The sequence below is a fragment of the Lissotriton vulgaris genome, chromosome 6 (genome assembly GCF_964263255.1).
Source record: "Lissotriton vulgaris chromosome 6, aLisVul1.2, whole genome shotgun sequence".
Taxonomy (NCBI): domain Eukaryota; kingdom Metazoa; phylum Chordata; class Amphibia; order Caudata; family Salamandridae; genus Lissotriton; species Lissotriton vulgaris.
Window position 1 is genome coordinate 1614845746 of NC_141694.1, and position 15819 is coordinate 1614861564.

The 15819-nt window shown below is 45.1% G+C and overlaps 1 protein-coding gene across 2 annotated transcripts in view; it reads right to left on the reverse strand.

Annotated features, from left to right (window-relative positions):
* Nucleotides 1–15819, reverse strand: part of PRKCE (protein kinase C epsilon) — a 1279555-nt gene that overhangs the window by 197632 nt on the left and 1066104 nt on the right. For both annotated transcript variants that reach the window (XM_086927786.1, XM_086927785.1), the window contains one exon: nt 7359–7513. In XM_086927786.1, coding sequence (XP_086783912.1) covers nt 7359–7513 — 155 coding nt within the window. The remainder of the gene's footprint in view (nt 1–7358; nt 7514–15819) is intronic.

Genomic DNA, 15819 nt, shown 5'->3' on the forward strand with positions numbered 1-15819 from the left:
ATCTTTAGAAGAACATTAGCATTCATTTCAGGAACACCTTGATTTGCAATCTGTCAGCCCGCCACAAGCCACTATAAATGCATTGTACACATGACGTTCCAAGACGTTTGTTTACACTTTCCTGCACTTTCAGGATGTAAATCAGTCTATATCTAGGATAGGTGATCCTGGTTTGTGCAATGAACGTTGTTTCATTTTACATAACTTAAAGGGGGCATGGACTTTGCTCCTTACTATTCAGGGGCGGCCTTAGGCATGTGCAAGCTGTGCACCTGCACAGGGCCGCCAAACCCCAGGGGCCGCCACGCCAATATATATCCTTAATATAATAATCCTCTGAGGATGGATACATATTTGCGTGGCGGCACCTGGCAGGGTTTTGGCGGCCTCCGGCTCTGTTCCACTTCCAAACACCCCTCCCTCTTCCGGGGCCCCGCCCGGACCCCCTCTTCCGGGGCCCCCTACCTACGGTCCCTGCCCAGGGCCGTCATGAGCCTAGAGCCGCATGTGTACTATTAATTGCTCTTCTTGGGACTCACCAATGCTGCCAGTCAGTTTCACGGTCTTGACCTCATCAGCCATCCATGGCCCCATGTGTACATTGAGTTCCATATAGCTTGGCTTCATATGTCACAACTAGCACTGCCATGTTAACACCTTAAGTGCTGCGCCTATTCCAACGGCCAACGGCACCACTACCTCGGGAGTGCTGCCGTCGGACGTTCCAATTGCACCTGCGCAATGGAACGTCCAGCACTGGAGTTGGACGTTCCATAGCTGCTAAGGTGTTAAATACATGCTGGGGTAGCAGTGGCCACTATGAGAACCACGTAACAGCAGCCCCATGAGCATTAGGCCTCACACCATCCTTGACATATTATAAACTGAGATGGCATCATAAAAGAAACATGAGACATCCAATGAGCCATCCACTCCAGTTTAGGCAGACAGTCATCAAAGGAGCTAGTCTTCTAACTCACTCATTGACTGGCAGCTAGAGGTGTGCAGAATTCACGTAATTTACTTTTAGTGTTGGGAAAATTACCACACATGAAGGATAATAATATAAAAGACAAATCCAGCTTTAGGAGCTATATAATACAGTGAAATATGTCCCTTCATCAGTTTTTAGACACAAGGATGCATTTTGCTGTAATAAAAAAAATAGTACGAAAAGCACATCTGGAGCAAGCACTGCTACTCACATTCTGGCCAGTCACATTATTCCCACAAACACGCAATAAAAATCTGCTGCACACGGCACGTAATTACCCAACGTGCCATAATGGTGTAATTTATGAAATTTCACATAAAAAGTGCAACATGACAATTCCAAAATTATGTGAATTGCGCTGGCATAATTTCAATTTTACTTTAGCCTACTGGCAGAAGTGAGAATCGCATGTGTTTTTCTCGCTCACGTTATTTGCAGCTGGCCTTTGCTCTTTTATGGTTATTTTGCTATTCATTATCATTTTGGCATGCTTTCGTGTAATTTCTTCCACATGTCTTCTGATGACTCTACAGTATGCAGTGTGCTATTCTCAAAGAGCTTCCATTTCAATGAGTTGAATTCAGACAGGACATCTGATCAAGACGTCTATCAGAACTGGAATTATTAATTTGAAAGAGGGTTTATTCCTACTAACTCAATAAACCCACATTGCTTAGGCTAAAACACAATTCTGAGAGAATCTCTTCGCATCTCCTGGTTGTTATGTTACATGCAGCAGAGCCGGACTGGGAACGAAAACCAGCCCTGGCAAAGGGCTCGACCGCCCCCTCAGCTTTTTGTACGATTTTGTTGCAGGGCCTCCGCGCTCCGCCCCGCCCGGACCCCCTCTTCCGGGGCCCCCTACCTATGCTCCCTGCCCAGGGCCACCATGAGCCTAGAGCCGCCCCTGGACCATGATTGAGTAGGGATCGGATACACCAAGCCTGTTGTCCCAGCCAAATATTTTACCTTCAGTCTTTGCCTCCAACTGCTAAGAAAGCTTCTTTTGGTCACCTTTGTAGCCCCTAGCTCCTAAGGGCAGGTGTTTAGGCAGCAATTCTCTCCAGCCAGGTCTCAAACGAGGTCTAGTCAGTATTTAGTCAGCTGGGCCCTCCTGGAGTTGTTAGGAGTACTTCTGCTTTTTGTGACCCAAAAGCAGGTTAACTGGAGATCGACCACTTAGCCCTTAGTGAGTAGTTACAGGCCCCAGTTACCTTCTGCCAGTAGGAGCCAGGAGTCAGACATCAGAGTTCTTCTAGCAGGAGCTTCTGCTTCATATAGAGTCTTCCTAGTTCCAGGAATGTTTTGAGGAGGGTACAGAGGAAGTGCCAGATCTATTCTCTGCACTAGCCAGTGACTGGAGAAAGTTTACCACCCAATCATAACTATTTAGATGTAGCACCTCACCCCCACATTTTGCTGCACTTCCTCATTGCCTTACTGGAAAATAATACAGAATCCACGTTTTCTAAGTGACAGGTCCCAGCTCCCACCCAGCAGGCCCGTCACCAGCTTCATGGTCAGCCCCTTGCCTCACAGGGTTAAAACTGGTTTTCCTTCCTATTATGGCTAGGGCCTGTCTAGGAGGGTCCTGGGGTGAATAGAAGAAGCTGTCCTTGATACCTCCAAGCTAAAACAGGTAGTGCAGAAGCTGCTCTTCATTCTGCCAACTGTTTATGCCACTCTCACATAGCTAATCCCTGCTAAGCAGTTAACACGCATTGGCCTTTCCTGGGTCCAGCGGCGAGCCATTGTTCTGAGTCAGGGTCATCAAATCTGCCAGGCAAAGATGTGTTAACAGCTCTGGAAGTGTGAAAAGTAGCAGAACAGGTTTCAACATAGTTCTGGCTCAGGTAGTCTAAAGTAAATTTTTTCAAAGTTACTTTTCTGCCTATTGTAATCATAAATATGATTTCACCAACAAATCTGATTTAAAAAACTAAAGAGAGAATAACTTTGAAGCATTTTTCTAACTCTTACCTGAGCGGAGGTGGAAAATAACCCCATCTAAGCCTATAAGAGGAAGGTCTGGCTAGGCCTACTGAATGAAATAGATATTGGTTTTTATTTCATTGACCGGCACACTAACACCAATATGTAATGTGCCCTATTTTTATACATAAACACCCTACCTTGTGGGCTAACAAAACTCACTTTTAAGAGTGAGTTATGAATATATAGAAATAGGCTTTTCCTACATAGCAAAGAGATTTACTCCAGCCATGTGTCACTGCAGTGCATTTAAACTGCAGCCTCACCTTGTTCTTTGCAGAAATATATTTTTGTCATATATGAGCTTGGTGCAAATAGTAGCGGTGGGTGAAATATTCCATCCTGCTGGCAGAAAGCCCTTGGAACGTGAAGTTCTGGCGGAGATTTTTCTTGCAAGCGGCTGGTCAACGTTAATTTGATGAGCGCGAGTGAGAATTTGCGTCCCAATGCGCGATTTTCAGGCGCTAGACCACCACCCAGCAGGATTTCTCAATGTGGGCGGTCGCTACAGTCCACAAACGTTTGCACTGAGAAAGCTGCTGCCGGAGTCGAAAATCTACTCGAGCGACAGAAAGAAGCAGCACCCTCTGGCGAGCCGTGTGGTGCTGTCCACACTGATTTTCAGCATCACACAAGCCCCCAGTGCTAAAAATCAGTCCAGGTAGTGTGACCTGCCAAATTTCGCCTGCTTGCGGAACTCTGCTGAATCTTGCGGAGTTTTTATGCAACTCTGCAAATTCTGCCTACCCCTTGTAAATACACGCTGCAGCCCCCATATGACATTTGCCTTTCTGAACCAAAGGTGCACTTATGGCACAATTTACAAGACAAAAGATATAGCAGGAAACCTACCAGGTACCATGCACTGTTGACTGGTTTTTATCCAAAAACCCTTATTTGAAATCAATGAACAAAGCCTAACGAATGTATATTCTGTCATTGTATTCAATTTGTACAGAAATACATCAATGCATGTCAAATAATTACGTTCATAATGTAAAACAAAGTTTCGCTAGAAACGGATGAAGAGTTGAATAACCACATTTTCGTGTCATTGAATACTGACAATGGAGTTGTGTACAACATTAAGAATCAATATTGTTATGCACCTTTAAGTTTTGAAACGTTGTTTTACATTATGAACGCAATTATTTGACATGCATTGATGTATTTCTGTACAAATTGAATACAATGACCGAATATACATTTGTTTAGCCTTGTTCATTGATTTCAAATAAGTTTTTTTGGGATAAAAACCAGTGAACAGTGCATGGTACCTAGTAGGTCTTCCTGCTATCTCTATTGTCTTCACTAATTAGTCACCCGTCTTGACAGCGGATGCAGTACCGTAGCACCAATTATTTAATATTATAAAAGATCAATAAGCAGTAGATTTATTTTGGAGTGCACCTTCAACCCAATTATTTTCTACAATTTATAAGAGACTTACAGTGGTAAAGTGCACACAGCCGTAAAGCGAGCAAAAACAAAATTCAGAAAAAGGTGCAAAATCGCAGAGGTGACCATGCAGAAAAAGGCATATTTACTACACAGTTCAATTCAACTGGTCTGATAATTCTTGTCCTCATAACATTTCTGTGTCTCTGTCTTCACCACATACATTCATGTTGTGCTGCGTTGTATTAATGCCACTTCTCACTAACCTTGAAGACTGTCGTCTTTGGCAAAGACTTAACACTATATTCTTTGTTTTAGTGAGTGGTAAAGAAGTGATGGGATCATTTTCTGTTGTGTTCCTGAGTCGAGGATCCTGACAATTGTATTGTGAAATGCTTTCCAGCCCTAAAACAGAAACTGTCCTATTAGGAATAGAGGACGCAGAGTCTACAGATTCATTCCAGCCATCAAGGTGCAATTTAAAGGTTTCATTTTCATTCTAGTGGAAAGCAAAAGAAAACACCAGCTTTGAACTCTGGACCTCTGCATGTTCAATAGATCTGAACATTGTACTTTCTGTTCACCTCTATGGCCAATGCCTCATTTAACTGTTGAAGGTGGTTCACAAAATAGAGGCCAGCAGAAGTAAAAAAAAAAAATGCACGCGAAAATTAAAACAACACTCATAGAAAGAGATTTGACGGGTACCTCCAACAGAAATTCACTCTCAAGAATATTTTATAAATATTTTGGCCAATTTACACAAGTATTTTTGGCTGCCACAAATGACTCGTATATGTCCGCCAGGAAATCACTACGGGATTCCAGGCAAGAGAAAAGGTATTTACTACTGAAACTGTCTCCACCGAGATTATAAAGAAATCTGCAGATGTAAATCCCACGTGAGGGGTGGGGAATGGATGTTCCAAGGTGTGGTTTGCTTTGGAGGTTTGAGAACGCCCGAAAACAAGCATTTTTGTGAGTGTTCCAAATCTTTGATACTACCCCTAATCCACCCTTTAAGTAGTCAGAGATTGACTTCGGTCGAGGACTGAAGTTACTCCCCTTTTAGGGCAGGAAAGCCAAAAGAACACCCCCGAATTTACTGGGAGAGAGGTAGCCTGGTGGGATCTTTATATGGCATTCCAAGTATTACGCCTGGAAATCCATGCCTGGTGCAGCTTGCCAGGTACCTTCCTGAGAATGTGCGCAAATTCCAAGAAAAAGTAAAAGTACTTTCGGAAAGAAGTATGAATCTCCACCAGCACTCATACGTTATTATTAGTGAACTGAGCCCATTATCTTTTAGAAAAAGGTGACTGTCCCTTTAAGTAATTGAGACGAAAGGAACACCAAGAACCATGTTCAGAAATTGAAAATCTGCTTCCACAGGAATACTCCTACCAGAAGGACTTCGGGAAATCTATGTTAGTCTGAGTCATACAGTTTCTAGAGTATTGCAATGAGCTTCTTCCAGGTGGTATTTTGCCCACACGTTAATGTGACTCAAATGTGCTTTCACATGTGTACATTTCATTTTGTATCATCATGGGGAAGATATTTTTCCCTATGGCAAATCCCTTACCTCTTCTACTCACTCCATCCCTTTGAAAATTGGGACGACCCCCTCCTACGCCCTCCTAGGAAATTCAGTTAATCATGCTAATGTCAAGAGCAAATTTGTGTGATGGGAAATTACCTGTAAAATCTCTGTGAATCCCATAAACGTATACGTTTGTCGGCGTTGATCTAGTTTTGCAACATACCAGGCTCACCCTAACTTAGATAATCTGACACTATGCCACTGACAAGAAATTTCCACATTCGTAAGTGAAATAGTAAAATATACATTTCTACCAATTCACAATGGGAACAGGTTTTTGTTCACCTCCGCTGTACTCTGATGCACTATATGCCCCTGGATCAGGCCCAGAGTGTTCCACCGACCTGGAGCTGCAAGCCTCAGCTCCATAATTTCCAAACACCCGGTGGGTGGCGGGAGCGCTGGTATTCACGGGATGTTGTGATTGCTGCCTGGAGAGAAGGGTCAGCGCCTCAGAGTGGTAATTGCAGTTGGCCGCTTGGAACGGCTTATCAATATTAGGAAGGGGCTTTGTGTTGGTTCGCGGCGGCATTCTTGGCACAAAGCGCCACGCGTGCAGGTTGATTCATTTGATTGAGTGCATTTTATGAATTTGTATAGCACTCAGGAAAGGGTATGAGCATTCATCAACAAAAAGAACTGTCTACATTACATCCCCCCACCAGCGATACTCCAAACGTGGTTCTTATCATCGAAACAATACAATAAAAGAGATAGGTCGAAGGCACACAATAGACTTAGATAATACCATAAAAGTGGTTCTGTGATTGCACTTGGCTACAGGTTGCAGTATATGTGCAAATTGCGATACACTTTTAAGATACATTGTCCATTGCTACAATATAGTGATTGCATACAAATTACAGGGATAACTCAAGAAAAATAAGCATCTGCAAAACAAATGTCTTCCTTTTAGCTGGAAGGGAACCCAATGACCATCAACTCCGGCTTCCATTACCTCAAGTGGAACAAAAAAAACGCCAAGGATGTGGCAAAGCTCCCGAGGAGGGAGGGGGGGGGGGTCTATAGCAGGGACAGAGAGAGACAAGAAGAGGGGGAGGGAAGTGATTGCACAGCTCTGCAATAAGGCCACCACCGACTGACAATGTGCCCGCCTGCTCGACAAGGCCTGCGTTTGTGCTGCAACAGAAAACTGGCACTTCCCGCTGGCCAAAGCTGCCGCCACTATTCAAATGTTAACATTCTGGATGACACAACTGCCAAAAAACGGTCAATGTCAGCAAATTGGAACAAGCAGCTATCTATGTCGAGTTGCCGAGCAACGAGAGGAGAAGAGGACGGGGATTAAAGACGAACCGGGCCAAAATCTGAGACATCACTGGGTGTCTCCTCAAATGAAGCATACATTACCTGTAGATGACGCCATGTTGGTGCAGAAACATGAGTGCGGAAGTGACCTCGGCTGCGTAGAACCGGGAGCGAGGTTCGTCAAACTTCCGCGAGCGCTGGATTTGGAACATTAGGTCCCCTCCGTTCACATACTCCATGACGAAGAAAAGGCGGTCCTGAAATAAATGGAAACAGTGCCATTTAGCAAACGTCGTTCAACTTTACAAAAAAGCGGTGTCAAAGCACGTACTGGGAGACGCGAGAGATTCGCGTCAAGAAAGTGAACCAACAAAGCAACAATTCTTGTCAAGAAAAGCAGAGTCCTGAAAAGAGTGAAAAATTAACATGCAATGCCACTTTTCCCCCCACCACATTGCAAACGGTACAATTTCTCGCACATAAGGCATGACGCAATTCATGTATTTGTTACTGGGAAAAGTTAATGCCCATTCATTCACATTTGGAAAGATGCGGAGCACAGTGAATACAACTGAAGCTACAACTGTGTTGAGTATTAAAAAGCATGCACAAGTAAACGCTCGTGCATAAAGAACTGACTGAAGAATCCATTCCCTGATTTCAGAGCTCATTTCAGTCTCCGAGTCCAAATTAAGACCCACGTTGTTTTGAAGTATTCCTTTGACAAAATTTAACCATTCGTGTTCCAATCCAGAAGCTAATGCGAAGTTCGAAGAGGTCGATGAAAAAAAAGAAATATTTTGCATGTGTGACGATTTATATGGCTTTAAAACAACAGAACAGTCCACAGATTACGATTTTTACAGGAACAATGCTTTTTTTCTATATGGATGGCACTAGAAGGTGCACTCATTGTAACAATAATTCAGTGGAAGAATGTATTAAACATTGTGCCATCTTTGATAAATACACTTGGAGAAATAAAAAAAATTGAAAATCTACCACATATATAGTTTAACTTCACAAGACAGAGGTGGTTATAACACGTCCATATCGGCATTTGCATAGCACATACCTCCCATTTATAAGTAGCTTCCTATATGACCGCAAGCTTCCTCAATGATGGAGACACAGCCATGATGACAACGACAGAAATACACACAAACCAGTCCTGTGGATCTACCGCCAACAAATCATCACCACCAATCACATTTCAATCACCAAACAGAAGGAAAAAAACTACATGCAAAGGAAATCTTCGCCCATAGTAAAAAATTCACATCCCAGCCACAAGCTTCATGACCATGTTATGTTATGTTATGTTACTTTATTTCTTCTATAGCGCACGGCTACTCCAGGGAGCATCCCGGCGCTTTGACGAAGAATATCGGCAAGTAAGACAACAACATAACAACTAAAATGCAGGCAGATAAGAAAGGGAAAAAAATTATTTAGTAAAAAGCCACTTTTTCAGATCTTTTCTAAAAGCAAGGAGACTGGGAGCCATCACAGGAGGATCTCTCAATATTTCAGCACCAAATTCACCACCAAGTAGAACTTTGCAACTCAAGAGTACGTTGCCATGCTAGCTTCCCTCCATTCTGACGAGAAGAACACTCAAGTAACCCCACTAACATGCTACCCAACCATCACTCCTCAGTGCACACCACCTACTCAGGAGCCCAATTGGACCAATGCCCTCATTTCTCACCTTCAGGAAGCACCTCAAGACCTGGCTTTTCGAGCAGTTACAGCACCCTCCCCTCCCTTCAGCGCCTTTACACCCTCACGGGTGAGTAGCGCGCTCTACAAATGGATTGATTGATTGATTGATTTCATCTTCCTCAGAGGACTTGACCCATCTGCACCACCCTCACACTGATCCACTCACTCACCACAGCCACCTTCACTGATACATGGAAACACACCACCATCTTACCCCTCCTAAAAGAAAACATTCAGCAGGCCCGAAGACTCTGATAAACTACAGGCCCATCTCCCTCCTCCCCTACCCAGCAAAATTCTTGGAAAAACTCATCAACAAGTCACTGGCTGACCATCTCCATGACAACCACTTCCTGGTATCCTCTCCATGAGGATTCCAACTGAGCCTCAGCACTGAGACCGCTTCCTTGCTACCACTAATGACATCATCCTACTCAACCTCTTGCCTGCAGTCAACACCTTCTCTACCCAATTCTCATCCAATGCCTCCACAGCATTGGAATACAAGGATCCGCCCTCTGCTGGATCAGCTCCTTCCTCACGGGTCACACCCAATCTATTACCGTGGCCGCATACTCATACTCTGCCTCCAACCTGATCTGTGGCGTTCCTCAAGGCTAATAACACAGTTGATGATATTATTGTACTGTGTATGTTCTTCATAGTGGCATTAGCACATTTTTTTCCCTATAGTGTGTTTTCTATTAGAGTGTGATGAATATCTTTTGCTAGTCCAATCAGACCTGCCAACACAGTATCTGGTGTTTAAATTAGGACATGTTGTAATTTTCTGTTATATTTCCACTTGTCCCAGATAGGATAAGTACGGGGACCTCCCTTTCTTTTCGTGGTTAATTACACAGTTGAACACTATTCAACATATACATGGCCCCACTTGCCTAAATTGTCTGAATCTTCAGATTCAACATTATATCCTATGCAGACAATACCCAGCTCATCCCCTCTCTCTCTCTCACAACAGCTCCAACACCCAGATAAAGTTCAGCAGCATGTCTGAAGTAGCAAACTGGGGAAGAACCAAATGCCAGAAGCTCACATCTGAAAAGAACAAGGTGGTCCTCTTCGTGAAAGACACCCCCCTCTGGTCCATAGCACAGTTGCCCACATAATTAGGACTAACACCTACCCTGTTAAACTCTGCAAGGAAGCTAAGGTGAATGATCAACAATCATATCCCGATGTCTACGAACGTCAACACGATTACCTTAATCTGCTTAAAAAACCCTCAAACTCTTCAAGAAAGTCTTCAGATGGCTCCTGCTAAGCACCCGGAGATCGGTCACTCAAAGCACTGATCACCAGCCAAAATGTAAATGTAATGTAAATGTAAATGTATTGCGATTTATATAGCGCACGTATCACCCGAAGGCATCAAGGCGCTTGCCTTGGGAACCCGTCCTGGTATTCCCCTGTGAGATAACCCCAGCAGGGTATCCACAAGGTGAAAGCCAGGCATCCCGCCGCGAGGGGCCGTAGTGGAGATTAAGCAAGCTATTGCCCAGAGTCGCAGAGTGTGAACCCATGAGTCAAGTAGGCACCGGAACGAGAATTATCGAGTCCGTGGAATTTTGAGCCCAAGACCCGCCAAGGCGGGGAATTGAACCCTGGTCCAGGACCGATCTTAGCTTCCGGGTCTGCCGCCTCTAACCCCTGAGCCACACTTCTCCTCCAGGGTCATCCAGAACGCAACAGCCAGACTCACTCTTAGTCTGTAACACCACACATACATATCCAGACACTAAAGTGATCTCGACTGGCTCCCCATACACAAATGCACCCTGTTCAAACTCCACGCTCTCACCTACAGATCATTACACAAGTCCTGCCCCACACATGCCAACCCTTGCATCAAATTCCACACCCCGGCCAGACACCTCTGCTCCACCAACCTCCTGCTCATCTATGTCCCTGACATCCGAAAAAGCCAGAGGTCATATTTTCTTCTGATCTGGTTCCGAAAGCCACATCAGATCTGTCACCTGCATCTTAGAATTTTGCAAGAAACTGAAAACCTGACTCTTCCAATGGGTTCCCAGTAAGGGCAGCTCCTGCCTTTCTTTGGCACGAGGATACGCCAGGGAGATATGCTCATTCTACAAAACTTCATAACAGAGCAATACATAACGTAGCATACCACAGCGCTGCACAGCATAACACAACACAACATAAAGGAGACTTGGTAGCGAGGATTCTTTGTATATGATCTGGGTAGCAATGGGTCTGTTCTGCAATGAGTTTAAGGGTGGCTCTTATCGGTTTCATGTGTGTCCCATTCTGTCTGACTTTGTATAGAATTTTGGAAATGTGTTTGGTGACTCTGTGAATAAGCCAAAGTACACTGCGGTTTCTATCGTTCCGTGAGGGAGAATACCTGTCGTCTATTTTCACCTGCATAAAAATTTATGAAAAAATAAGAGCGTTGGTAAACCTATCAAGAAAAGGGAAACCTTAGTTTTATTTCAGATCACAATGGCTTTTATTGATTTTCACATAATGCAGTTATGCAAAAAATCATATAATTCCTAACAAATCTTTGCATTGGCATTGACAAACTTTTGGCTTATTTTCCAAATCATGGCATGATATAATGTTTTGTACATTACGCTGTGCTATTTTCATTTAGGCGCTCGATCATGTGACACTTGTGCTGGTGCCAAGCGTTGGCCAAGAACCAGGGTGATGACGATATTATGTAGGGTTGTCGTTATTCCTTCTTTTCCGGGTTGCATGAAAAGACCTACAAATAGACATATAGAATCAACAAAGCCACGTGGTTCATTCCTGGAAATCCAGGCCTCCGTATCATCATGCTGGTCGGTTCTGCTCTAGACCGCTCAAACTGGTAAACAGGAAGCAGGAAATCAACCCCACACCAACCTTCAACTGAGGATCACCCCACAGTTCCCATGGCTCAGGACCTCAGGGAAAACAAAGTTACTCTTTTATAATAAACAGAAAATTATAAGATTACAAAAACTCACATCTTCTCTTCCTGTTTTAATCCAAACACAGAGTACTTGTGAGAACGGCGCAGAGTGTATTTATCAGAACAAGCTAACCAAACTGAAATGTTTTCAAAGCATTTCATAATGGAAAGTGAACTAAACTTTTTTTCCCAAGGGTCGCCTGTATAGTAGGATGGGGAATGGGGAGGAGGATGTGTGAGAAAAGTGCAACTCCTCAGCTGCAAGAAGCACAGTCTGCTCCCTGTTCATTAAAGCAAGCAAGCCAAAGCAAGCAAGCCATGTACAATTGCAGCTCAGAGTTTAAGGGCGCAAATGTACATGCTCAGTTCTAGAAGTTGTGTGTCCATACTCACAAGACGTGGCCAGGCCCAGGGGCGGCCTTAGGCATGTGCAAGCTGTGCACCTGCACAGGACCACCAAACCCCAGGGGCCACCACGCCACTATATATCCTTAATATATTAATCCTCTGAGGATGGATAAATATTTGCGTGGCGGTCCCTGGCAGGGATTTTGCGGCCTCTGGCTCTGTTACACTTCCAAACACCCTGTCCCCCGCCCCCGCCCCCCCCACCCCCCATCCCCCTCTTCACTGGCCTCCGCGCTCCGCCCCGTCCGGACCCCCTCTTCCGGGGCCTCCTACCTACGCTCCCTGCCCATGGCCACCATGAGCCTAGAGCCGCCCCTGCCAGGCCAGTCACACAGATGCCGCAGGGCATTTTTGGACTAGCTCTCAATGAAGAGTAGTACAGCTGCAACATTCCAGCTGCTTTACCTTTTATAAGCTCCCACTCTTAGAGTCTGATAAGTCCAGGTAGAAAAGGGCACTACATTGGGCGGAATCAGAAATCCAAGTTTAGCACCAGTCTGGGACAAAAGTAAGAGCAGCCTTGCCCTAAACCCTCATCATGATAATAAATCTATAGCTTGAAATATACATAGTTCATGAATATTTCCCTGCATAGGCCACTCAAGCTCCATGATGCACCTAGGTGGCGGGGTAGGGGCTTACTGAAATTAGCAGCCCCTATCACACCCGAGATGTAGCTTGTGAAAACAAATCAATTCTAAAGCATTACTCGTGTATTCACCAGAGGCTGCTGGCCGGGTCTTGTTTCCGCAAGCAAGTCCCTTTGAGAGCAGGGAACTATGTCCTCTAAGAACACAGCTTGTGAGTGGCATTCAGGGGCGTAGCTATGATGAGTGTAAAATGTGCAATGGCACTAAGAGCGCACAGTATGCAACCAGGATCTGCTCCAGTTTTCTTGCATTACAGCCCAACGCGCCTTGTGAATCGAGCCCTCAATTGGCTTGGTTGTGCAAGCGCTGTCAATTCAATCACCACTCTGTACGTCATGGACTCCCAACTGCAGTGGTATAATCAAACATTCAATGAAATATCCCAATGACCTGGCCATACCTCATAGAACAATTAAATCACCAATACAACTCTTGTCAAGATGACTTGTTTTCGGGATATTTTCTTTACATACAACAAACCTGTGAGGCCCCATGTTTTCATCTGAAAAAAACAAGATATCCTGGCAACCAGGGGCGGACTGGCCGTAGCGGGAACCAGGCGTTTCCCCAGTGGGCCGCCAGGGTGGCACAAAGCTTTCCGCTAGCAGAGTCTCCCCCCCCCCCACACACTCCCCACCCCGCCCCAGGTACGGCGAGCTATTTGCTAGGGATGGTTTCGGTTCCCAGTCCGGCCCTGCTGGCAAATCCTTAATTAAATAAACTTTAGGGAATAACAAACAATCAACGTTCTAAGCTAACCCCCTCTGGCACTTGCTATACAAATTCCTGGACATGTAAATAAATGGATTTTCTGAAGTAAAGCATTGTTTTCCTCTTGGGATTCACATCATCCAAATGTTGCCTATGGGACTGCCAGATCCTAGAGTATCTTTGTAGCAATCATCCAGCCTGTGGTCATACTCCACATGCAGTCACAAATTCCACTCACAAGACATATCCATGCAATTTTTTAATTATTAGCAATAATGTTCACACCGGTATGAAAACCTACTTTTGAAAAAAAACACTTGTTAGGACTGAAGTTTCTGGTTGGCAAAGGTATGCGCTCTGTCCAAGCAGGAACCACCACTCTAGCTCGGGTTAAGCTAGATACACACTATGATATAACCTGTGCTCAGCCTCTAGTAGTTTGGCGCAGAGCAGTCAAGCTTATCTGAAGAGGCTTTGTGTAAAGTAGTTGTGCAACACATACATACAGTAACACAATGAACATACCACAAAAAATATTCCACACAGGTTTAGAAAAATACATAATAATTTTAGGAGTAAAACAAGACCAAAATGACAAACATCCAATAGGTAAACCCGGAGTTATGAATTTTTAAAGATTAACTCAAAAGCAGTGTTTAGAAGATAATAGAGCTTAGGGATTACTTGAGCTTGTGCTGAATGGGGGTAAATCCAAAGTTCAGGCTTACCACGATGGAGGGCAGGCCGGCTACGGGGCTCACGAAGATCCCTCTGAAAAAGTACCTTGGATAGTGGAAACTTAGACATCAAAGGCTCGATGCATTGGTACCGATCTGCACATACAATGAAGGCTTCATCGATGAATTCCTTTACGATGCAGGCGCTGCATCGTCATCGAGCTGTGCTGTCTGTCAGCATCAAGCTATGCATTCAGTCAAAGCAATGTCGATCAGCTCCTGCGCCAGTGTCAAAGGGCAATGCGTCCGTTCCGATCGGCACAAAGTCGTCACTACATCAATTTTGATGGTTCTGTACAGCAGAGCTCACTTTTATGGGCACAGGACCGGATTGGCATCACTTGGGAGGGCAGGACTCACAGATGGCAGAGTCCAGGTGCGGTTACAAGGTTGAAGGAAGTCTTTGATGACCCTGAGACTTCAGAATAGGGGCAAGCCAGCAATCCCCTTGGAGTCATTCTGGGTTCAAGTGAGATGGGTCCACTCCTTGTCCTCAGCAGGGCGGATATAAGCAGGCTGCAGGGCAGCAGGGCAGCAGTGCAGCACAGCAAATCAGAAAAGCAGTCCTTCCAAAGCAGCAGTCATGAGTGGCAATCCTTGTAGCACAGCAGTCTTAACTACTGGCAGAGTTCTTCACAGGTCTAGTTCTGTACTGTCTTGGTAGGGTCAGAGGCCCATTACTTATACCCAGTTTGCCTTTTAAGTGAAGGCCTTTGAAGTGCACACGTTCCCCCTTCCTTCCCAAGCTCCAGACTATCAGTAGGGGGTAATCAGCCCTTTGTGTGGGAAACAGGATGCTGCCTATTCAGATGTGTCAGTTCCTACCTCCCTTCCTGCCCAGGAAAAGCTATCAGAATACAGATTAACCCCTCCCCTGCTGATGACGGAACCGCTCCGTCATCAGCTACGGTTGGGCTGTGCTGATGACGGAGCGGTTCCGTCATGGCCCGGCCGCCGCGCCTGCGCGGTGCTGATTTTGCGCCTGCGCGGCGCGTTCTAGTAGGCGGGCGGGGCCTTGACGGAACCGCTCCGTCACGAGCACAGCTCAACCGCGGCTGGTGACGGAGCGGTTTTGTCACCAGCATGCGGCCGCCGCGCGGCCGCCCGCCCCATTAGCGCTGCGGCGGAATAGCCGCCGCAGCGAAAGGGTTAATTCACTGTTGCACCAACCTTACCTGTATTTGTGCTGTCTAGAGGGAATACACAAAATGTGGCTGTCAGCAACCCCAGATGTGTATTTGAGACAGGCGACAAGGCACACAGCGCAGTAAGAGACGATAAATGTTCACTTTCTAAAAGTTGCATTTCTAAAACAGTAATGTTAAATCCCACTTTACCAGTAAAGAGGATTTATCATTACCATTCCAAAGATAAGAAACAGGATG